We start from the raw sequence: 24,741 nt of genomic DNA, 5'->3' as shown, positions 1-24,741 counted from the left end.
CAACCTTGCCCAGAGGGTCGCCTGGGTAATTTCCAATATGGCGTCGGGTAACTTAGATTACCCAGAAGACCCGGGAACGAACTGGCCTTGGGGATGGATGAGTGAAAGGAGCGCTACCGAATTAATAACTATAGAGTTTTGAAAGGATTTAAAGGATTTAATAAATTAATCTATTCAGATTTATATTAAAGCTAGCTGACTTTATCCATCGAATTACAAAACTATTATGACAAATAGCAATTACAAATTATGCACGTACTAGGGATAAAAATATATATATTTGACCTGATATACAAAGCATTGTACAAATGTGTCGGCCTTGAGCAAGCATGAGTTCATGCTAGCCCCCGCGACTGGATGCATCATTGCTCTTTGTAGATTCCAAGCATTCGCCGCTGTGTTGAGCGTTTAGAAGAGAAGTGAAACGCTTGACACAGCGGCGAATGCTTCGAGTCTATGCTCTTTGCTCTTGACACACACAAAAATTGGTGCAGAAGAAAGAATTGACTTTCTTGCTGCAAAGAGGACGTTGATCTTCAACATTACAGCAATTTTGTTTTTCATATTGAAAACACAGGAGAGACTAAACTTACTTCAAATTCATGTTTTTTTTTTCATTATTTGTCTTGCAAAATAACTTTGTAACTTTTTTCTTGATTAATAGCTGGACCTGAACCACTGCTATGTATTTCTTTTTTATGATATTCAAGTACCCTGCACTTTGAATACTTCTGATATTTTCAGATACCCAGCCAGTGCCATAGTTTCCTATGAATCGCTGGTGTACTGTAAATTCAGTGTCGTTGTAAAATATTTATACAAGATAAAAAATGTCCTATAAATTGACTTCGAAAGTCTAGTCCTAAGCGAAGCCTTTAGATTGCCCTCGAAGGCCCAGTGCTGAGAGAAACCTATAGATTGACCTCGAAGGCCCAGTGCTGAGAGAAGGCTATAGATTGACCTCGAAGGCCCAGTGCTGAGAGAAACCTATAGATTGACCTCGAAGGCCTAGTGCTGACAGAAACCTATAGATTGACCTCGAAAGCCCAGTGCTGAGAGAAGGCTATAGATTGACTTCGAAGGCACAGTGCTGAGAGAAGCCTATAGATTGACCTCGAAAGCCCAGTGCTGAGAGAAGGCTATAGATTGACTTCGAAGGCCCAGTGCTGACAGAAACCTATAGATTGACCTCGAAAGCCCAGTGCTGAGAGAAGGCTATAGATTGACTTCGAAGGCCCAGTGCTGAGAGAAGCCTATAGATTGACTTCGAAGGCCCAGTGCTGAGAGAAGCCTATAGATTGACTTCGAAGGCCCAGTGCTGAGAGAAGCCTATAGATTGACTTCGAAGGCCCAGTGCTGAGAGAAACCTATAGATTGACCTCGAAGGCCCAGTGCTGAGAGAAACCTATAGATTGACCTCGAAGGCCCAGTGCTGAGAGAAACCTATAGATTGACCTCGAAGGCCCAGTGCTGAGAGAAACCTATAGATTGACCTCGAAGGCCCAGTGCTGAGAGAAGGCTATAGATTGACCTCGAAGGCCCAGTGCTGAGAGAAGGCACTGCCATTGCACTGCTCGAGTGTCAGACCTGAGGTCTTGTGCTTGTCGCTGCTTAGACAGAGGCTGGTTGGTTTGTGTCGAAGACGACTTGTGGCTTTCTCATACTCCCAGTGCTATGAAATAAGACGAGAACAGACAATAAATGAGGAAATAGGGAAAAAACTGGCAAAAAAAATACGATGCAAAGACAAAATGGGAAGAAACGAAATGGGAAAAGAAAATGGACTAAAGTGGAAATCTATGCTAAGCAACAAGAAGACAAGCTGACAACAGATGCGGCACTCGCACGTTCCCATGGTTACTGCATAATACGGGACACGCTACAAATTGCCATGGTTACCTGCATTGAGTTGTTCTCATCACAGTCTAGTAGCTGTACAGGTTCGGTGGCTTTGCCGTCATTCACCCCAAGACACATCGTCTCGTGTTTTAGCAACGATGATTTTGTCAATGACCACATCTGCAAGAAAAGATGGATAAGATTTAAACTCTTGGAAACCCAGATGTCCTCGGTTCATGAACATGATCAATAATAAAATAAAACAAGCTTTGGACGCTAGCAATCCAATGGGCATATTCCTTTGTCCTTTTTGTATGAGCTGAGGACACACCATTTTTGTTAGTTCTCAGCTCGTACAAAAAGGACAAAAGAATATGGCCATTCGATTGCTAGCGTCCAAAGCTTGTTTAATTTTATTGTGGCCTGGCGTAACCCTGCATGATTTCCCACCAGATTTCCTCATGTTCAAAGAGCCCAACGGTCTGCCCTCGCTATGTGGCCCAGCCTGACCCTGTTCTCCTACCTGGTTTCCTCCTGCGCCGTGACACTCAAAGAGCCCAATGGTCTGTCCTCGCATATGGCCAAGAGTAACTCTGATCTCTTACCTGATTTCCTCCTGCGCCGTGACACTCAAAGAGCCCAATGGTCTGTCCTCGCATGTGGCCAAGAGTAACCCTGATCTCTTACCTGATTTCCTCCTGCGCCATGACACTCAAAGAGCCCAATGGTCTGTCCTCGCATGTGGCCAAGAGTAACCCTGATCTCTCACCTGATTTCCTCCTGCGCCGTGACACTCAAAGAGCCCAATGGTCTGTCCTCGCATGTGGCCAAGAGTAACCCTGATCTCTTACCTGATTTCCTCCTGCGCCGTGACACTCAAAGAGCCCAATTGTCTGTCCTCGCATGTGGCCAAGAGTAACCCTGATCTCTTACCTGATTTCCTCCTGCGCCGTGACACTCAAAGAGCCCAATGGTCTGTCCTCGCATGTGGCCCAGTGTGTCTACACATTGGTTGCCTTGCTTGATCTCACCAAATGACTTGGTGCTCTCATCACTGGGCAGTCTGTGAAAAGGAAATGATAAAGTCTTTAAACAATCATCATGAAAAGTTTGTTAATTTAGTTATTCAAAGTTTGTGTTTCAAATGTCAAGTTTAACAGAAGTCCACTTACTTGAGTTCCGGATAAACATTCTGGACGTACCACTTGAAAGGGCGGCACCTTAATTTTCTTCTTAACTCCATGCGCTCCTCAATACTAAAAAAAAAAAAACCAGGCAGGTTTAGCAGAGTCCGCTAACTGCAGGACAGCAACAACTTGAAGAGGGGTAGGGGGGGGGGGGTTATGTTCTTAATTTAGACCTAGTAGCTGACTCACACAAAAGCTATCCAGGAGGCATAAAATGCATATGGTAGAGAAAATTAAATCACACTTACTCTCCATAAGGAGTGTTCTTAGCATAAGGCACGGCAGCATAGTAGTAACGCTTGTAATCATCCATCCATACCTCCACAGCACGCCTTGTATTCCTATAAAATGATTATCATCATCATCATCATCATTATCATCATCATCGTAGTAATAATAATAATAATAATAATAATAATAATAATAATAATAATAATAATAATAATAATAATAATAATAATAATAATAATAATAATAATAATAATAATAATAATAATAATAATAATAATAATAATCGAGTAAATTGAGTAAATTATTAAGTACGCTACTGGATTGTAGGTGCAAGACTGACCCTTTTTTATCTGTGAGGGAAAGTGGAGGGAAAGCGCAATACATTATGAACTTACTTCTGGAAAACGTTCATGCTTCCCCCTGGGAACTGGTATGGGTGGCGGTTTCGAAACACATGCCCAACACGTGAGCAGGGAATGATTTCCATAGCTCCTCCGCACTGCCATGTTCTAAAAGAAATTTCTGACAAAGAGAAGAAATTACAACATATTTAATACAACAAAAGTAAAAAATATATCAATTCAGCTTGTTTGCTAATGGGGATTTAATAACCATACAAAAAGTATTTTGTCAATGCTGTAAAAGTGCCTGCATTAAGAGGCCAAGTCGGACTAAATTAAGGCAGAACTATGATCTGGAAAGCTTCATCTTTATCTTCATTTAGGGGCTATTATAACTTAGTTATAAGCATATTCCTTGGGCATTGTAGGGCTTCCAATGTCTTTGGTTAGAAAACTTGATAACGCTGCTGTAACCCTCTCTAAATAAAGATAATTTTATTCTATTATTGTATTGTACTTACCCAAGTTCTCTCCTCCCCATACATCCATCTGCATATCGTATTTGCCAAGCGTCTCAAACCATTTCTTGGCAACAGAAAACAGGCCACCAGCAATCACAGGAGACCTAGCAAGAAAGAGATAATGGTAGAAACATACAGGCAGATGAATGTTATATGACACACAGTGTATGGTCATTATAAGGAGGGTATAAAAGCATGAGGTAAACAAGTACGCACAGTAGGCTGGTCATTATATAAAGGGCCTTGAGCTGCAAGAGGCTCAAAGGAGACAAAATGTACTTACTTGATCGGAAGAGTGGGTTTGCCTTGTCTCTCAGCTAGTATGTGTGGTGGCAGAAAATCCCACTTGAAATTTAGATTCCACCCAAAACCTGGCAAAATGAATACAGCAAAAGAAGTCACAAGATACTTTATTCATAAAAACACTTTATAGAAGCTTATTGCCAAAAAAAACATTTTCATGAAGCTTTGATCAAAAGCCCCGATGGAAGCTTTGATAAAAGCCCTAGTATAAAGCTTTAATCAAAACCCTCCATAGAAGCTTCGATCAAAGTCCAAAAAAGAGGCTTTAAGGAAACCCCTTTAAAGAAGCTTTAAACAAAGCCCTTGATAGACAATTTGATGATAACACTTTAAAGAAGATTTTAAAGGAATCTTAGTACTTACCTCCCCTTAAATCTGCAGATGATCCCAGATAGTCAAAAGTATCTAAGTTGATTACGTCTATGATGGGAGATACTATCGTTTTGGGACTCTGATCCATAAAATAAAATAACAGTTTGCAACTTGATCTCCATGAAATCAAAATCAGTTTTAACCCTAAGGGGTTGCACTAAGGGAGTGGTCAACAACAATTCTTACCCCTAAGAGATAGCACATTGGATGTGGTGGAAGGAATTTTAACCCTAAGAGATAGCACATTGGATGTGGTGGAAGGAATTTTAACCCTAAGAGATAGCATTAAAAAAACAAAGATAGTTTTAGATACCTAGATGCTGTGATTTCCCCTGTTAACTGTCAAGCCATTTGGTTGACATTTCCTATTTAGCACGCTTGAACAATGCCCGTTTTAATTGTCTGAGGAATCCTGTATTGTTATGTTACCGACAATTAAGCCAGAAGTATCAAACAATCAGTTGACTTGTGGTTTATTGTAAAATATGTTCGGAGCGATTGGGCCACCATTTAAGGTAAGACACCCTTAAAGATAGCAGACTCGAAAAATTCTAAAACACCCCCTAAGAGATAGCAGTTGGAAAGAATTGTATACCCTAAAAGATAGTTCGAGCACCCCCGTCTTCTTTTCTGGAGAGTCCCCCCCTGGAACAGAATCATACAATTATAGTGCATGGAATTATACGTACCTCCTTGATCCTTAGCAGCAGTGGCTCGAGCCAGTTCTTGTTGCATTCACAATGACTGTCTAAAAACGTCAGCACCTCCCCTCTTGCCAGGTTGGCTCCCTTGACACGAGAACGTATCAAGCCTAAGATAAGCATACTACTTCATTAGACAGAGTGGCAACAATACTCTCTTGCCTTAAATAATAATAATTACCTTCTCTCTTAGTGTTTCTAATAAGTTTGACCTTAGGGAGCTTGAGCAATCTACGACCATCCTTGGCTGAAATGAAATAGAAAATGAAGAGTTAGTTTTTGTACTAATGTAGAATGGTAACTGTGGGGACTTCATGAGACTAAGTAGAGACAAAACAAATAAAAAAAGTTCAAATACTAGCTCCTCAGGAAAAGCACCTCCCGTCATATTCTTAACGACCTCATTCTACTAATGTAGAATGGTAACTGGGAGGACTTCATGAGACAAAGTAGAGACAAAACAAATAAAAAAAGTTCAAATACTAGCTCCTCAGGAAAAGAACCTCTTGTCATATTCTTAACGAATCATTTTCTTTGCCTCTGAAAATAGATTAACAAAAAGTACAACTTACGGTCAGAGCTAAAATCATCCACTAGAATAATTTCTTTGAGTAAATGTGGAGGGCTCCGGTTTAATGCACTGCAAAATAAAAGTAAAAAGAATTTGGTGAGACTCTAATTTATCTTTTAATAAGGATAATCCTATGGAAAGAATCATTTGTAGCTCTTTACAGAGAATCTAGTTTTTGGCTGATTATGTGGAACAACACATAGGCTGCACTTTACCAGATACTCTGTCTTTACAGTAAATCAGCAGACATACCTGATAACCGTGCGTAGAAGAGCACTTCGCCCCTCATTGTGGAAGCAGATAATTATAGTTGTTGTTGGCAGATCATGCGGCCACACTTGGGATTTACACCTAGGATAACAATATTTATTGTTATTCAAGTTGTGCTGTCTATAAAAACCAAAGACAGTACTATGCGAGATGTACGAAGGGACTAAGCCAGGTCTTAATGAGATTGTGTTTAGTGTAGTCCATGAGGTGCCAGTGTTGTGTAGTTATTCGATACTTAAAGACTTGATGACATTCATAGCAGAGCAAGTTTTCAAGAAGGGGTGTATAATATGCACTTACGTATAATACGCACCCTGATTTTTTACATCATTTTCCAAAGAAAATTGAAAAGTAACTATATTTGACAAAAATCCTAGTGAGAAGTATGTTGCAAAATAATGGTTATGTTTGCGTAGAAGACATCGTAAACAAGTAGACTTCATTCTCACCCAAGTCCTTCAAAGCATGCTCTCCAGACTTTTTTCATTGATTTAGATTTGGAATGTCTTGTTAAAAAAAACTTGACTAACTAATTTGCTGGTCGAAATACCCAAGAGTTTTCTATTGAGTTAATTATTATGCAAATGTTTGACCTATCAAACAAGAAGTTTCATGTATAATATGCACCCCAATTTTGGAGGTCATTTTCAGGTGAAAAAAGTACATATTACACATGAGTAAATATGGTAATGATGATTAAAGAAAATAATGATATATTAATAATAATCTATTATCAGCTCACTGTTGGTCTCTGACATCAGGGACTTCCCTGTCAACTGGTAGCTGGTCACTCTTCTTAATGTTGTAGGCATTCTTGGCATAGGCGTCATCTCCCTCATGGAAGCCATTCTCTGCGATATACTTAATGGGGTCCAAATCACTTATTTTCCTCTTATCGAATTCCTCCTCTTCCTCCCTCTCTTTAGGGATTTCCCGGCTAGTCTCCTAGGAGATCAATAGTGTGTGATTAATAGGCTTTCTTGTTACTTTAAGTGTACAGCTGTGGTGCTACACAATAGGTATCAACATTTCACATTCAAATAAAAATCTTAATAACATAACACCTGTAGTGCTACCCTAAATATTTTATATTGGAAACATCTAGATAACATACATTCCACATTTGGAACATTATAAGTATTTCTATTAAAAAAATAGTAAATTTATACTTTTTGTGATAAGTGCTGCAGACATATTTACACATAAGATTTGTCCCATATTAGTCTAGGGATCTTTTCAAAGATCTTTTTAAAAGCCCCCACTTTTGCCAGAAATAGACTGTTAAGTACTGTCTGAACTTCTAAAGTGATCTGCTTTTACCAACACTAAATAGTAAGAACACTGCGACCGTAAGCTTAACACCTACAGAATTCATAACAGCTGGTGAAAAAAGTCAAAATACTGACAAGAAATGTTTTAATAACATAATTTGTTTCAAATTATAAATTCTTCAGAGACCATCAAATTTACAACTTCACAAAACAGCTTTTAGATAACTCCTGCAAAAAGACTTAACAATTTCTTATTTTAGTTATTTAGAAGCTATGATTTAGTGTACTTTGTAATAAAATGTTCCTCCGTTATGTTTTGAAAAATGAATTCTGTTTTGTAAACTTTCGCAACGCACGAATTAACACCAAACGTGCCATGATCACAGGTCACCATATTTCACCTTTTTAATCTATAAACAGGTCTGCAACAAACTAAAAGTTTAACTAACCTGGTTTTCTTGCAGATCTTGGTTGGTGGGACCCGTCTGTGCCTCATCTCTTGTAAAAATATCGGTTTCTTGCGGGCTGGAGTTTCTATTACCCGTGGAATTTGTTAGAAAGTAACACATTCCAACAACCCAAACAAGAACCAGTAAGAATAAAATAAGCCTCCTCCGTCTCATTAGCCTCATGGTAGCTAGTCTAGAGGAGGTTTTGACCCGTAGATGTTATTTTCTCGGAAGAGGAACCATAGTTCTCCTTGGCGAACGCCGGTGCCAACGTGTAAAAGAAGGATAGCTGGGTAACCAGGCACCCGAAGCCCGCGGGAAAATTACGGGATATGGAAATACTAAAAGAAGAAAGCGATAGAGATGCTGAACTTATAAACAGATAAAAGTGGGTAGTTATAACAGTAGTTTGTTTATTATTTGGTATTCTATGTAATTGTAAAAATACTAATAAAAGAACCGTGAAAACAATCACATTTATCTGTGGAAAAAGATGTATGATCCATATGATGAATTTAGGAGTAAGGATAGTGAGAAACACAGACAAATGATAAATAAAAGATAAAAAACGGGGGTATAGCGGGGGTATAGCGGGGTATATAACGAGGCGAAGAAATGAGAAAATCTATGTTTTTTGGGCTACCTGTGGGACGATTCCGTGATAGTATCACACTGTGCTTGCCCCAACACGCCGCATCCAACATGGCGGCCGCATCTGAACTCGCTGCCTTTGCTGTTGGCGAGATTTCTCAAGTGTTATCAACTGAGAAGAAGAGTAAAAAGAAGAAAGCTGACGAAACCAGCAATTTATCGAGTCTATTTAGCGTCGTTCAGGCTCAGAAACCGGTGTTTATGAAAGTCGCCCCGACGCAAAAGGTGAGAAGTCTCTCGTAGAAAGAGTACTTCTATTACCATGTGATCGCTTCTTATTTGCTAAAGATGCTTTGTATATAACCCAGTGATATATTTTTGATGGTCTGATGGCAATGTATTACAGCTGATTTGCAGAAGGCCCTGCATCTTTAACTTACTAAGTCTTTTTTAAAAATAGAAAATAAAGGAGACCACAGATGAGATCAAAAGAGATGCTGATTCTCAAAATAAAACGGCAAAGAGAAGAAAAGATGATGACATTGATTCTAAAAATGAAACAGGTAGTATGTACCGCATGTTTGCATATGTTTTAGGCCTGTAGCTGGGATTTTGAGCGGGGGGGGGGGGGGGGGGTTCGTTTACCCATTTAGCAGACAGACCTTTTTCTCTTAGGTATCTTGCCCTAGCTCACAGTGGTACTTAATTTTCCTTCATAAGAGCTGCCTTCCGGTCGAGTGGGGTGGTTCTTCGGAACCCCTTGACCCCCCTGGCTACGGGCCTGTGCTTGCATATGTTCCATTGTAGTATCAGGTGCATCCTCATGATTTGTTTAAAGGAGTGAGAAGTCTTCATTATCAAATGACTAATTTTTGTAGCCAGGGGAGGGGCGGGGGGGGAACCCCTTAAGTATGCACCTATGTACAGACAGCACTGTTGAAAATAAGAATGTGGTTTAGTATGCACAATACCGGGAGTTTCTAAGCTTAAGCCTATCAGTAGCCAAAAGTGCCTGATTTGAAAACCCAAAACTTGCAAATGACCAGACAAGGCCCAAACACAGGTAGGTGCGCACACACCTCCCCTTGGCGGCCAAAAAGTGGGTCATTTCTTATTATGTAATCTTCAAATACTATGTTTTTTCCTTATGAGACCTATGACTCCGCATCCCCCCTCAGCCAATCCTGGGTGCCGGCCTGCAGGCAATGCTTCTGCTTATACTAATTGGTTGCGTGATTTGACTGAAACACTTCTCTATCAGGGTTGTAGAAAAAAACTTGTTTTAGAAATATTGCACTAAGACATGATGATTGCTTTGTAGGTGATTTGCCAGTAGAATTATCCGAGAAGCCTTCAAGGTTAGTGTATTTGCAGTATTTTATACAATATGTAATCAGTGAAAGTGGGAAATGTCAGACAATGTGACAAATTGTACTTAATGACTATGTGACGAATTGTAATCAATTTTTGACAGAACGAAGGCAATGAATAAAGTACGGTGAAACCAGTGCCATACATTGATCATCTTTATAGTCATATATGCATACATGCTAACATTCAAACTTAAAAAAGCGGAGATTTTGACTTCAGATGCACTTTTTTACTAAACAAAGTTTTAATTCCAATTTTTGCAACTAGAGGGATCTGCCAACACAACAAAAACACCAGCAATGTAAATTATTTTTTATTTACTGTACACAGAGATACATTTTATTATTTGAAAAATATCAGATGTAATATTTAAACACAATCTCATAATGAAGTATTCAGTAATACATTATTCATATTTTGATTTTGATGTAAATACATACATGTATTAACTATTGAAAATAAACTCTTGTTACCATAATGCTGGAAAGAATATTCACTCACATAGATGCCGCGGATCAACTTTGACTGCCGTTTCCAACTTTTAACACTGTCTCAAGGGGAAAAGGCACATCTTTTAAATATTAACCAAGAAGTGAAAAAAAACCGAGTGTTAGCATGTATTTATATGGTCTATCCATATTTTTGTGCAATCATACCTATGGTACCTTTTTTGTCATAGAATTTCTGTTTGCCAATCAGCGTTTATCTGTGTGTAACCATAAAGATATACCTCATTAATCTTAGACAATCAGACAAATTAGATAGTGCCTGCCTGACTCTTTGTCTGTCTGTTTTGATACTGATTTTGAGTCAATTGTTTTATCAGTAACAGGGAAGCAGCAATGAATAGAATAAACAAGAAGAACCCCACCCCTACCCCTGAAGACCCTGAGAGACTAGACAGGACAGTGTTTGTTGGCAATCTCCCACTCACACTTAAAAAGAAGGTAAATCACAATGTTTAATACAGACTTATTACCAGTGGGTTATAAGTCTTTTTGGTAATCTCCCACTCACACTTAAAAAGAAGGTAAATCACAATGTTTAATACAGACTTATTACCAGTGGGTTATAAGTCTTTTTGGTAATCTCCCACTCACACTTAAAAAGAAGGTAAATCACAATGTTTAATACAGACTTATTACCAGTGGGTTATAAGTCTTGTTGGTAATCTCCCACTCACACTTAAAAAGAAGGTAAATCACAATGTTTAATACAGACTCATTACCAGTGGGTTATAAGTCTTTTTGGTAATCTCCCACTCACACTTAAAAAGAAGATTATGATAATTTATGAAACAGATTTGTTACCAGTGGGTTACAGAATACTAAGTCTTGTTGGTAATCTCCCACTCACACTAAAAATAAAAGGTAATGACAGTGTTTAATACAGAGTTATAACTCTTGTCGGCAATCTCCCACTAAAACTAAAAATGAAGGTTATGATACTTTATGATACCGTCTTGTTACCAGTGGTTTCTTTAAGTCTTGTCGGCAATCTCCCACTTACACTTATAAAAGATGGTAAAGACAGTGTATGATACTTGTTACCAGTGGGTTATAGTATGAGTCTTGCTGGCAATCACACTAAAAAAGAACTGGCAATCACACTAAAAAAGAACTGGCAATCACACTAAAAAAGAACTGGCAATCACACTGAAAAAGAAGGTTAAGTGGGTTATAGTATAGGTGTTGTTGCCAATCTCCCATTCACACTAAAAAAGAAGCTAATAAAAGTGCATGATACAGACTTGTTACTAGTGGTTATATTATTATTAGTAAAAAAAACCTAATTCAATCTTGTAATTTCTATCTCTTTTTTTCTTTTAGGCATTAAAGAAATATTTTTCCAAGTATGGGGAAGTAGAAAGTGTCCGTTTTAGATCAGCGGTAAGTTGTAGGAAAGACAGTTATATCTCACAGTATTATGGGACAATGATTATTTGATTTTACATTATAAAATAATTAAGATAGTGCAGCATAGAATTGTGTATCATCAGATAGTGCAGCATAGAATTTGTGCATCATCAGTCAACAACCCTGCGAATTCCGATGAACTTTTACCTTTTAACACTAAAAAATATTATTCTTTTTTAGAAAAATGTGTCCCAGGTAGAAAAGAAATTGAAAAAATAAGTCTAAATATATGAACAACCAAACAATGAAGTAAATATTGCTTGGAATTTGAAGCCAGTTCTTCAGTTATTTAAACTGTTTTCTGTGCGCTAGCTGATGTGCACTGGTATGACACCATTTAGCGCAAAGAATATTTTATTTCTTAAATAAATAATAAATTGTTTTATAATAACCAACTTTACCTTGTGTACAATTTCTTCTTGATGACTATTGGTAAGTCTGTTATGATGATAATATTTTATTTAAACAAAGCAGTACAAAAGAGCTTGGTGTAAATAAAACAGACATAAGTGGAATTAAAGAGCCCATGACAGCCACACCATTGTTATTGTTTTCTATAAATACTGGAAGATAAATAATGTGATAAGATCTCAAAATAATCCTCTGAATCACATTTTTTAAAATTCATTTACTAAATTAATAGAAAATATCTCTAAAATTAAAAAATCAATAATGGGATGGAAATGGTTGCCTTCTCAAACTTGGTATTTTGCCTTTTTTTAAACTATACTGTATAAAGTTTATTTACTACCATATGTAAATTATTTTTTTCACTATTATTTGCAAAACAAATGTTTTATCATTTCAATTCAAATGCATATAGTATTTTCATCACATGCTACATGATTTCAAATTGATTCCCGTAGTACTGCTGTACCTTGATACAGGGCTCAATTTTCTACAGTACTATACACTAACTACATCCCTCACTATTTGCTGTGTAATGACTTGCGCAAATAATATTTTAAAGCACTCTCTGTCTGGTTTTCAAACAGTAATTAGAGAAAGTGTATCTTTAATTATTAATCAAGTCATGAATTATATCATTTAAGTGTTTTTGTTCAGAATTCAAACTGAAATAATTTCAATAATTACATACCCTTCCTTGTTGTAAAAGTCTAAGTTACTGTACATTGATAACATTAGTTATTGTTTTTCTTTCCTGTTTGTCCCAGATTAACTTTTAGTTGGCATAATATTATCAATAGGTTGTTTTGTTTGAATGTCTAGAGGATCTTTTCAATGTATTGGATCTTTTCTTGATGCTTTTAATAATTAATCAGCCAAATAGCTGGCCTTGTTCCTAGCAACCAAACAGAATAGACAGCATGTCAACAGCTATACTTACATCAGTGATTGAAGGGTTTTTGACAGACGAAGATGGAAAGCACCAAAGCAACCTCAGATATTCCTGAAAAGGGAACAGTGGATTTTCTTATTCAGAGCTCAAAAAATTTAAATTCTTTAGATTTAAGTTTTCAGAACTTGAGCAATTTTCCAACAGGTTTGCTTGAACTAACTCAGCTTGAGTATTTGTATCTAAAAGGATCTCAGATATCTGCTCTTCCTGAGGAATTCTTCAGGAAACTCATAAACTTGGTATGGCTTGACTTGAGAGACAATCAACTAGAAAACTTGCCCAATTCCATTGGTGAGCATGGCAGACTTAAGACTCTTCTCCTTCAAGGAAACAAGCTGAAAATTTTGCCATTAGAACTTGGGTTATTAAACTCTCTCAGCGCCATCAGTCTTTCTGGGAACCCTATTGAGGATCCCCCAGAGGATGTGATCAAGGAAGGAGTGACAAACATCCAGGTCTTTCTTCTGAAGAAACTTGGTTTCCAAGAAGTCGAGGTCAAGGGAGATAACGAATCCATAGATTCAGACTCAGATTTTGAGGAGTGTATTCCCTTAAGAGATGCTAAAAAGAGAAATAAGACACCCTTAAAAAACAGATGTAGAACTCCAAATAATGAAGACAAAGATGTTGGATTTCGGGCTACAGCTGGCGCTGATCCTGAGACACTGCCCCCTAGGGCAAGTGTGTCGTCGCCAGTGGAGTTCAGACCACTGCTGCCACCGGCTGCCTCTACCCATCCAGCAATATATGGGTCATGGCTTGGGGGAAACCCTAACTTCTACATCCACAAACCCTGGAAGACTGGAACATTCTTAACTAGGACTAAAGTGAATGGGAAATCACAAAATATTCATTCTGCCTAAAAGAGGAATTTATGGATGATTAGGGGTGTGGTTTTGTGAGATGTGAAAGGGGGTAAACATTTTGAATATCAATAATTTATTGACATAGACAATACTGCCTACTCTAAAAAGCTCTATATCTTGAACTTTAATATCTTCAACTTTGTCATCAGGAATTCAAATAGTATTAGTCCTCAGTGTAAACTAAATAAGTCTGCATTCATCAGCTTAACATCCAATTAAAATGACCTAACCATAAATGTTTATCGTTGTTTTAAAGTCAATAACCCAATGCCATCAAGTGTGAGGAATTTTATTTATTTGTATTCTATATATTGTTTAATATATTTAAAACATATATCTTGTCAAACAGTATTGAGAATAAATATTTATATATATAAAATATATGATTTGACATCTACATGAAACATAACAAGTTTAGTTGTCATACACCTAAAACAGTGATCAATTCTAAACTGGAAAAAAAACCTATTAAGTGGAAACATCTTAGGGTCCTGACCCCGTACGCAGTTCTGCTCAAGGTTAAACCAATCAGCTATCGAGCTATGATTTGGGGTTTGCACAGCGCAGATCTGCGCGGTTTGAGCCAATCAGACGTTATAGATCTCGGTGACATCAAGGAGGTGTTGACATACAATAACCAGACTACTCTGTATGGCATAAATATCTGGTTATTACATGTCAACAGGGGTAAAGCCTTTGTTAATTCTCAAACAAAAGGTAAAACAAAACCTCTGAAAGTCTGAACGAAAACACCTTCCTTTGACTAAATACAATAAGCTAAAAAGGAGCGACATTATTTTCACAGGTCCTCTTTTATTATTATAGTTTCTCAAATTGATACTTTTTGTGTTTGATATGTGTATTATTTTTAACTTACTTGAAGGGTGCTAATTTGGCGGAGAGAAATCTTCTAGCTCACGCTGCACATGATGCCGTGTAACACGAGATCTCAGGGTATGGAATGAATTGATAAACAATTTACTGTTTCAACAGATTCGGATTATACAGCAAATCAAAGTGCGTTTTTGAACGCAGAACGTGCAATCTGTAATATAGGTGAACTCGAAAAATACCATCGTGTTTCGAAGCAATCACATACGGAAAACCCCTTTAATAAAGCAAACCTCTAACTACTGAAACATCTCACCGAAACGTGAAAGAGGAAGATAGTATACAACATCATCATTTATTGCAAGGAGAACGAATAAAAGCCAATCACATTCCCAATCAGTGCGTTTGCAGACGCAACGAGTGTCTAGGATCGATTTACAAAGCTACATAGGCATGGAAAGCCGGTAAAAATTTTAGTGTACTATGTATCTAAAGTGACTAGCCTTTAAACAATATATCGGCGTTTTCTTACTTTGTAAGTCAAGCACGCAAAATGTTTTGTTCATTTCACAGAGATCGGACATAGCCATATGTTATACTTCTCGATAGACACTCAAGAGTAGGCTTTGAAAACAAACCGGAAACTGTGCGTTTTAAAGACGCAGGCTAGTCAATAGTGTGAAAGAATCTAATTTTCGGTACGAGAAACACATTATGACGTTTGTAATTGGTTGTTAGAAGACGAGGTTGATACAACTTTCTTATTCAAACATCAAAAGCAAGCTGTTATAAGTTGATTTACGTCTAGTTATGTGCTTTAGGAAAGCACCCGACTCCGGGACAGATGGAGCACCAAAGGTTGAGCTCTCTGTTGGTGGTCATATGATATGATTAAAAAACTGCCATCTTGTAAGCTAGGAGATAAGGCCCGAACAAACCGGAAAGTGTGCGTTTTAAAGACGCAGGCTAGTCAATAGTGTAGAAGAATCTAATTTTCGGTACAAGAAACACATGGCGCTTGTAATTGCTTGTAAGAACATGATATAATTTTTCTTGTTCAAACATCAAAGCAAGCTGTTATTAGTTGATTTATAGTTGATTTACGTCTTTAAAGCTAGTTATGTGCTTTTGGTTTGCTTAATTTTGGGTATAAGTTCATAATATTTCCTACATTCATGTCACCTTCCTGGGTTTACATTCAAAGTAGTGGACTACAATTTATTTCATTGAGCATTTTTGTCTATAGTTTGGTGAGCTTGAGTATAAGCAGGGTATAAATAACAATGTCAAGTAATTTATCCCTTAGGATAAAACCAATCGCATGTCTATTAGTGCGTTCGAAAATGCAACGGTCTAGATATTCATGCAAGCACGAGATCAAGAGACAGATATAGGCATGGAAAGCCAGTGAAAATATTATATCCTCGCAAACTTTAAACACCGCCAGATTACTATTTTCCAAAAGTAGTTGTTTATCCGAGAACTAGACATTTTGTTGCCAATAAACAGTGAACAATACGCTCTGAGAATAAAGCCGATGTTCTGGGATGTTGGCGCGTTCTAGAGACCCCTTTTAGGGGTAGCGATGAGTAAGTTCGAGATTTGCCGAGGCGCCGAGACCGCGTTTTAGAATCCGAGCCCGAGACTTTAAGTCAAATTTCGGAATCCGTGTCCGAGCTTTTACTAGCTTGTGTTCGGACATCAGATAACTTGCTCGAGGTATGTCATAAACATTAGTTGAAAAAGAATAGCTAGAGCGGAAAGGCTTAAGACTCGAGACTCGAAAAAGAGGGAAACCCTTAGCAGTAACAACATAAAACAGATCGCGTTTAACAGAGACTCCGAGAACGTGGTACAAAAAGAGGCTCCAAGATCCTAAAATGTCGTGGGGAAAAACGAGACTTCGAGACTTCCGTAAAAACGCCGAGATTCCGAGACTTTGCGAAATTTTTGCGAGATTTTCGAAATTTTAAGGTACCCATCGTTACCCCTTACGTATATTACAGATTGCACGTTCTTTTTGCAATTGGTTCCCTCCAAGAATGACCCATTCGTATTGTTCTCATTATAAAAAGATCTTCTAGCTCACGCTGCACATGATGCCGTGTAACACAAGATCTCAGGGTATGGAATGAATTGATAAACAATTTGCTGTTGTTGCAATTAAATATTGACAGATTCTGATTATACAGCAAATCAAAACGTAGCAAGTGCGTTTTCGAACGCAGAAACGTACAATCTGTAATATAGGTGAACTCGAAAAATACCATCATGTTTCGAAGCAACCACAACTTGAGTAAATAGCCGCGGGTATATGTGCTGGGGCTCCCACGTGCTAACTTTGTCAAGTTGAAAAAATGTAACACCAAGCTGTAATATCCGACTGTCCCTATGCATGAATCTACGATACTGTAGGATGATAATAGGCTAAATTCTTTTAAACAGATTATCTGTTCAAATCTTTTGATTTTTCTCTAGAATTATATTGATGCGCTCTTTTGCTCGACTGGTGCTTGGAATGCTTGTGTGCAAAGAGCAAAGCTCCCTAGCTCGGGCCTTATCTCCTAGCTTACAAGATAGCAGTTTGTTAATCATATCATATGACCACCAACAGAGAGCTCAACCTTTGGTGCTCCATCTGTCCCGGAGTCGGGTGCTTTCCCAAAGCACATAAATAGACGTAAATCAACTTATAACAGCTTGCTTTTGATGTTTGAATAAGAAAGTTTTATCAACCTCGTCTTCTAACAACCAATTACAAACGCCATAATGTGTTTCTCGTACCGAAAATTAGATTCTTTCACACTATTGACTAGCCTGCGTCTTTAAAACGCACAGTTTCCGGTTTGTGTTCAAAGCCTACTCTTGAGTGTCTATTGAGAAGAAAATATAACGCATGGCTATGTCCAATCTCTGTGAAATGAAGAAAACATTATGCTTGCTTGACTTACAAAGTAAGAAAACGCCGATATATTGTTTAAAGGCTAGTCACTTTAGATACATAGTACACTAAAATTTTTACCGGCTTTCCATGCCTATGTATCTTTGTAAATCGATCCTAGACACTCGTTGCGTCTGCAAACGCACTGATTGGGAATGTGATTGGCTTTTATTCGTTCTCGAAACTAAGCCGAGTAGATTAACCAGGTTAATTAACCAGGCGCTAGGTAGCAGTTCACATGGGTTCCGATATCACGCTAAATACGGGATTCGCTGATACATGAGCAGTCCTGCGCAACAGGAAGTGAATAATTGTATCATTATTGGCTAATGCGAGCGCAGGGCTGCGCTCAAGTTTTGCCGTTTCGCGTTACTTTCATAACGAGCCCGAAATTTTTCAAAATAAGCGAGTACTTAACAGATAATTGAGAAGTACTCTGGATATAGTGACACGTTTATTTTTAATCAATATGTTCCGATGTTACGCTAAATACGGGATTCGCTGATACATGAGCAGTCCTGCGCTAAAGGAAGTGAATAATTGTATCATTATTGGCTAATGCAAGAGCAGGACTGCGCTTTGTGTCTTGTGACCACTTGCAATGATAAGCACTCCAACTCGCATTGCTATACGTTATAGCCAGCTTGATCATACTAATGTTATTTTTGATTTGATAAGATAACAGCCGCTTTGCTAACAGTGGAGTACAAAATATATTGAAAGATAAGCACAAAACGGTGCAGTCGTGCGCGAAACTCGTAATTAACTCACAAGTTTTCCCGTTTCGCATCACTTTCATAACTATAGACATGTTTACTTTTAAACAACATGTTTGATTGAAAATACGAAACTAAGCAGAGTAGATTAACCAAGTGGCAGGTACAAGGGCATAAGCTGCTCTGCGCTAGGTAGAAGTTCACATGGGTTCCAATATCACGCTAAATACAGGATTCGCTGATACATGAGCAGTCCTGCGCAACAGGAAGTGAATAATTGTATCATTATTGGCTAATGCGAGCGCAGGGCTGCGCTCAAGTTTTGCCGTTTCGCGTTACTTTCATAACGAGCCCGAAATTTCTCAAAATAAGCGAGTCCTTAACAGATAATTGAAAAGTACTCTGGATGTAGTGAGAAGTTTATTTTTAATCAATATGTTTGAGTTAAAATACGAAACTAAGCCGAGTAGATTAACCAGGTTAATTAACCAGGCGCTAGGTAGCAGTTCACGTGGGTTCCGATATCACGCTAAATACGGGATTCGCTGATACATGAGCAGTCCTGCGCTAAAGGAAGTGAATAATTGTATCATTATTGGCTAATGCAAGCGCAGGACTGCGCTTTGTGTCTTGTGACCACTTGCAATGATAAGCACTCCAACTCGCGTTGCCTCGCGTTATAGCCGGCTTGATCATTCCGAGTTTACTATTAAGCGACCAAAGATGGATATTTGTATGGTTGCATACGCATTTACAACGAAAGCAAAGTAACAAGTCCGCCGTGGCCGATTAAGGCTTGCCAAGCTTCCAGTTGAAATTGGAAAATAACGCAAGGACTCTTCTGGGATACAAGGTATTCAAATAAATATCATAAACTCCGAAAATAAGGAAGGCATTATATTGGAGTTAATCGATTAACTCTAAGGAGGAGATACACGAAGGAAGTTCCAGTATTTGAGAACACTGTTCTTAACGCGCCAAAACAATCCCGCCAAATTAGCACCCTTCAAGTAAGCTAAAAATAATACACATATCAAACACAAAAAGTATCAATTTGAGAAACTATAATAATAAAAGAGGACCTGTGAAAATAATGTCGCTCCTTTTTAGCTTATTGTATTTAGTCAAAGGAAGGTGTTTTCGTTCAGACTTTCAGAGGTTTTGTTTTACCTTTTGTTTGAGAATTAACAAAGGCTTTACCCCTGTTGACATGTAATAACCAGATATTTATGCCATACAGAGTAGTCTGGTTATTGTATGTCAACACCTCCTTGATGTCACGGAGATCTATAACGTCTGATTGGCTCAAACCGCGCAGATCTGCGCTGTGCAAACCCCAAATCATAGCTCGATAGCTGATTGGTTTAACCTTGAGCAGAACTGCGTACGGGGTCAGGACCCTAAGATGTTTCCACTTAATAGGTTTTTTTTCCAGTTTAGAATTGATCACTGTTCTAACAAGTTTGGTTGTCATACAATGTTTCTTTAATGGAATATAAATATATTTTTTTTATTTTGATGAGATAAACATATTTTTGCTTTTAGTGACATCATGATGATGTCACAAATCATGTGACCACAGTTTTGCACCTCCCTTGACACATACTGTATATGACATTTGCCAGGTTTGTTTGTCATACGATGCTTTTTTGGGACGGACAGACGGACATCACTTTTTGACAAAGATGGTTTAACATATCATATCATATTTTGTAGGCATTAGCAAAGCCCAATCTTTCAAGAAAGGTCGGAATGAAAAGGTGAGTTAATGGCTGTTATGATAACATGTTTATAAACCAGGGAGGTTGGCAGCAACGAATATATATATTTTTAGAATGATGCCCTTCAGTGTAAGTGACCTTATTATTGACTGATATTATTGTGATTTACTTCATTGATTGGTATAATACAGTAAACTAGCTAGTTTGTATTTCCACCATGACCCTCAACTGAAAATTGTACACTTATTCGAAAACAGTATGTATTATTTAAGCACCAAAGCAATGATTGCTTTACCTGGACTTTTCCAGAAAAGAGTTCCACTCTGAGCGGCACACGCTTAATGGCTATGTGGTGTACAAGACTGCAGAGAATGCCAACCAGGCGATAGCCAGCAATGGCGAGGAGATAGATGGATTTCACATCCGTGTGGACTTGGCCTCTAATGACAAGGTGAGCTAGTATAGTAGTCAATTTGTGAAATGGTTGGTCAGTTATTATTAAAGTCTGACTAATTCTCAGCATTTACAGTCATTATTATCAGTGATTATTTTAAGTCATTTAGTTAATTTATTAATTATTGAATGTTGTCTGTAGGCTCATGATCATCAAAGGTCTGTGTTTATAGGAAATCTACCATTTGGTAAGTCACACCCATTGGTACTGTTTGCAGATGAGTCTGTCTTGGCCACCAAGACAATTTTGAAAAATAGGTTATTTTGATGTGTGAATCACAGTTTTAATACAGAATCCCAAATCTTTTGTGTTTGTGCCAAGTAAGTTCATAGTTCAAGTCAAATAGTGTTATTCCTCCCCTAGGAACTTGCAGAAAAACTGTCACAGTGGCCCTCGCCATGCTATCTTTGAATTATTTATTTATCTAGTTAATAATTCAACTCAATTTAACATTAATCTGTTATAGATATTGAGGAAGAGCCTCTGAGGGAGCTGTTCACCACTTGTGGCAATGTGGAGTCCGTTCGGCTGATCAGAGATAGGAAAACTGGCATTGGAAAAGGCTTTGGATATGTCTTGTTTGAGGTAAGATTGCACGCTTTGCTTGCTTTTACTGTTTTATGTGCCTTCATATTAGTGGAGGCTCCAGAGGTGATGATGATAGAAGCAATGCAATGACAGGCATCGTTACAATGTGTTTTATATATTGCCCCTCCCCCACATATTGGATGGTACTTTCCTCTGTAGACAAAATTTTGAATGGATCCGAAAAATGGATCAGAACTGAAACCCACATAGTTATCTCCCCCTTTATTTGATGCCACACTTTTCCTTGCATTTTCAGTTGTCACCCCATGCAAATTTAATGATGTTGTATACGTACAGCACAGCCACATTTAGCATGGCCTTATTTTCCCACAATTAACAGTTTCCAGTGATATGCACAGCAAAATGAATAAAATAGGTAAAAAAAATGTAAATATTCAGTATCCCATGCTAGGGAGGCGATTATTAGAACTTTGGCACTAACACAAGCATTAATGTCTGTAATTGCTGTAATTGTAGAATTTATGACTCCATGCACCAGGCTTCACTATAACTGCATTGATTGTTTTGTTTCTCATCAGAGTAAAGATGCTGTGGTCTTTGCCCTTAAAATGAACAATGCCGAATTCAAAGGGAGAAAAATCAGAGTTTTTCCCTCCAAAGACAAACCGCAAACTGGTAAGATAGTATTTTTATAACTTGAGTACCATTTTGAAACCAGCTTTGTTACTACAACTTAGAAAATGATCACTGACACTCGATCAATCAGCGCACTCCATTTGAACCCCCTTTATCTCATAGTCATCAAGGTGGCGTGCCGAGGTTGTTTTGGCTAAACAGCTTATATACTATGTTCCCTACAGAAGACTCATTTTCGGGGCGATTTTCGTAAATTTTTCAGATTTTATTAATACATCTATGCTTTATCAGATTCCACTAGATTCACTCTTCTTGGAAATCCAATTTTTTTGTGATGCAAGTTGAAAGGAAGCAATTTTTTTATATTAAAATAAAAATCTCAAAATCTGTGCGATGATTTTTTTTTTCTAAATCTACAGTGTAACACTAACAATACTCCAACTTGAAGCACACAAATTTTTGGCTTAAAACTGACCTGTCAAACTTCGCGATTGATGAATCTTTATTTTATGCCAAAATTGTCCTCGCAATATTTGAAAAAATAAATGCACTCTTGCCTACAAAGATCCATCCCCGAATTTACGTGCAAATTTGTCACATGTGAAACAAACAAGGCAGCTCGTCGATTACCATGTGTGACGCTGGCGTGGGCTTCGTTTGAAGCTCGTTCATATCCTCAACTTTCGATTCTTGTTTCTCATAAACGCAGGTTGGACATGCAACTGCATTAAGCAAGTACTTTCGGTAAGGCCTATTTTAGCCATAGCGTCGGGTGATAGTTTAAAAGAGGTGCGGCTTGGGCTCAAATGTTGAAAAGGAAAAATTCTTTACTTTTCAAATTATCTGAACAAAAATACTCTCGAATTGACTATCTGAAATTTATTCTTCTGCAACACTGGTCCTCTTGCCCCTCTCACACAAGTTGCCTTAGGGTTTGGACTTAGCAGGGTGGCGTAAATTCGGGGATGGATCTTTGTAGGCAATTTTGGCGTGAAAAAAAGATTCATCAATCGCGAAGTTTGACAGGTCAGTTTTAAGCCAAAAATTCGTGTGCTTCAAGCTGGAGTATTGTTAGGTGTTACTGTGAACTTAGGGAATACTAATCACTAAGTAGATGACTACTAATTACAAATGACAAACCTCACTGTTATTCAAAATCCTCCACTACTTCACATCCTATAGAGAGAAAAAGACAATATCAATTGTGTTTACTAATATCAGTAAGTTATTCACAATTTTTTCAACATAGCTCAGTGATGGAAACAATGAAATAACAACTGAAGACTACGATTTATCCTTTTTTTCTTGGGTCTGCAGAGCCTGATTTTTCATGTTTTGACCGGGGATTTGTTTTCGCTTTCACTTTTTTTACTTTTATTCGCCGAATGGCTTTTAAAACCACACGCTTTCTTTTTCGGGGACTGAAAAATCAGCTCTCTTGCTTCAAGTCTTGCAGTGATCACAAGAATTTCAACAGAGCGAGAAATTTACTTTTTATTTGCACACAATTGACCCGTCAGTATTGCCTAACGATGTTGATAACTTGTTGACAACCATACAATGGCCTTCAACATTAAGATATATTATTTTGATTGTTTTACTTTTAATGATGTTGATTTGCCAGAGACATCTGGTATAAAAGCATTTCAAAATCTCTTGTGGTAGTTTTAATTAATCGTTTGCTGTTTGCTGTGTTTTATTTATGATAGAGTTTATATCCCATATTCAGGTCAGATTCAGAGACAACGCAAACCCAAGCCTCAAGGCCACTCATTTAGTGGAATCAAAGCCTCACAACACAAGAAAGACAGCAAGAAAAAGACAAAACACAGACAAAAGGGACCCCCTGGGAAAGGCTTCTCTGGCAGGAAACCCAAATTTCCAGGAAAAAGAAAAAACTTTGACAAAGGGGACACTAATCAAAACAGAACTATGGCAAAAGGTCCACAGCGGAATAAACAGCAAAAGCGACCTGCTGCTAAGGACAGTACTCACAAAAATACAAAGAGGAGAAAAACATAGCAATAAATTAATGTCACTAAAAAACAGTAGGATAGTGAGGCCATGATCAATTCTCAGAGTCCTTATTTCAGCCTAACCCTCCCCCATTCAGAACTTCAGAGCTTGCTTTGTGTGAACAAGAATCCCTGTTGAATAAACCCTTTACAATAGACGGCCCTTTTTTAACATAACAACAACAAAAAACTCGAGGCATTTTTGGGTGGGACTGTTATCTTTCAACAGTTAAAAAGTACCTCGTTGCAATAATTGATGTTCAGATATATTTTTATAGATTTTCTGGATGTTTTTTTGTGTTTTCTAATCATGATGAACACATACCTGCCAACTTTCTTGGTACATCTCCCAGGTCAAGTTATTGCAATTCTCTCATACAGTTGCTGTATTTTTAATAAAAACACTCAATTTTCTGGTTATTGGTCGTCTTCGTGAATTCTGGGTTGGCATATACACCTATTTCAATATATGTTGTCAGCACAAATGGCAAATACCAATTGTCAAATGGTAGTTCTGCTATTATAAAATGCCATGGTACTCATCAAATTATAACTTTATGTGATGTGGAGGATTTCTGTGATTACATTAATTATAATCTTCATTTTACAAATAACTATACCCATAGGCTGTTATTATTACAAATAATTATACCCATAAGCTGTGATTCGCCATTTGCACTGACACTGTTTATTGAAATAGGTGTATATGAAAACTTGA

General features: G+C 37.7%; 3 protein-coding genes across 5 annotated transcripts; 2 read left to right on the top strand and 1 right to left on the bottom strand.

The window, feature by feature from the left end:
- Nucleotides 1-136: 136 nt before the first annotated feature.
- LOC5509691 (polypeptide N-acetylgalactosaminyltransferase 2) lies at nucleotides 137-8,348 on the bottom strand. Of its 2 annotated transcripts, XR_007312223.1 has the most exons (16): nucleotides 8,057-8,348; nucleotides 7,079-7,281; nucleotides 6,319-6,417; nucleotides 6,068-6,135; nucleotides 5,677-5,742; nucleotides 5,484-5,605; nucleotides 4,786-4,873; nucleotides 4,403-4,490; nucleotides 4,120-4,223; nucleotides 3,653-3,779; nucleotides 3,275-3,367; nucleotides 3,012-3,095; nucleotides 2,827-2,902; nucleotides 2,445-2,662; nucleotides 1,900-2,019; nucleotides 1,642-1,672 (listed from the first exon to the last, which is right to left on the bottom strand). XR_007312223.1 is itself a non-coding variant. In XM_048730227.1 (15 exons), exons 1-15 carry the CDS (start codon nucleotides 8,237-8,239, stop codon nucleotides 1,520-1,522), a joined length of 1,728 nt encoding a protein of 575 aa, XP_048586184.1. In that variant the 5' UTR covers nucleotides 8,240-8,347; the 3' UTR covers nucleotides 137-1,519. The 2 variants fall into 2 exon arrangements, 1 of the variants encoding a protein (XP_048586184.1); XM_048730227.1 differs by lacking the exon at nucleotides 2,445-2,662 and having other exon boundaries at nucleotides 137-1,672; nucleotides 2,773-2,902; nucleotides 8,057-8,347.
- A 363-nt stretch (nucleotides 8,349-8,711) lies between these two features.
- LOC5509683 (RNA-binding protein 34) lies at nucleotides 8,712-24,441 on the top strand. 2 transcript variants are annotated; one of them, XM_048730309.1, is made up of 12 exons: nucleotides 8,712-8,932; nucleotides 9,108-9,210; nucleotides 9,969-10,005; nucleotides 10,845-10,965; nucleotides 11,848-11,907; nucleotides 20,365-20,408; nucleotides 20,679-20,820; nucleotides 20,965-21,010; nucleotides 21,290-21,408; nucleotides 21,951-22,047; nucleotides 22,718-22,752; nucleotides 23,738-24,441. In XM_048730309.1, exons 1-12 carry the CDS (start codon nucleotides 8,759-8,761, stop codon nucleotides 24,074-24,076), a joined length of 1,317 nt encoding a protein of 438 aa, XP_048586266.1. In that variant the 5' UTR covers nucleotides 8,712-8,758; the 3' UTR covers nucleotides 24,077-24,441. The 2 variants fall into 2 exon arrangements, with proteins under 2 accessions (XP_048586266.1, XP_048586267.1); XM_048730310.1 differs by lacking the exon at nucleotides 22,718-22,752.
- On the top strand, nucleotides 11,873-14,396 carry LOC125568322 (leucine-rich repeat-containing protein 57-like). The gene has a single exon (XM_048730311.1). It carries the CDS (start codon nucleotides 13,315-13,317, stop codon nucleotides 14,155-14,157), a length of 843 nt encoding a protein of 280 aa, XP_048586268.1. The 5' UTR covers nucleotides 11,873-13,314; the 3' UTR covers nucleotides 14,158-14,396.
- Nucleotides 24,442-24,741: the final 300 nt, after the last annotated feature.

This window comes from Nematostella vectensis, chromosome 7 (assembly GCF_932526225.1).
Source record: "Nematostella vectensis chromosome 7, jaNemVect1.1, whole genome shotgun sequence".
Taxonomy (NCBI): Eukaryota; Metazoa; Cnidaria; class Anthozoa; order Actiniaria; family Edwardsiidae; genus Nematostella; species Nematostella vectensis.
The sequence above is the reverse complement of the archived record's forward strand: the minus strand, read 5'-3'. Positions and strand labels throughout refer to the sequence as shown.

What these genes read in the sequence shown, in the direction of transcription:
- LOC5509691 (XM_048730227.1), bottom strand. Translation starts at nt 8,239, where the DNA reads ATGAGGCTAATGAGACGGAGGAGGCTTATTTTATTCTTACTGGTTCTT. An exon ending in TAGAAACACTAAGAGAGAAG is followed by an intron (nt 5,606 to 5,676) that starts GTAATTATTATT and finishes TGCTTATCTTAG; the next exon opens with GCTTGATACGTTCTCGTGTC. An exon ending in ACGGCGCAGGAGGAAATCAG is followed by an intron (nt 2,020 to 2,772) that starts GTAAGAGATCAG and finishes CTTTTCTTGCAG; the next exon opens with ATGTGGTCATTGACAAAATC.
- LOC5509683 (XM_048730309.1), top strand. Translation starts at nt 8,759, where the DNA reads ATGGCGGCCGCATCTGAACTCGCTGCCTTTGCTGTTGGCGAGATTTCT. An exon ending in AAGTCGCCCCGACGCAAAAG is followed by an intron (nt 8,933 to 9,107) that starts GTGAGAAGTCTC and finishes TTTTAAAAATAG; the next exon opens with AAAATAAAGGAGACCACAGA. An exon ending in CACTCACACTTAAAAAGAAG is followed by an intron (nt 10,966 to 11,847) that starts GTAAATCACAAT and finishes TTTTTCTTTTAG; the next exon opens with GCATTAAAGAAATATTTTTC.
- LOC125568322 (XM_048730311.1), top strand. Translation starts at nt 13,315, where the DNA reads ATGGAAAGCACCAAAGCAACCTCAGATATTCCTGAAAAGGGAACAGTG.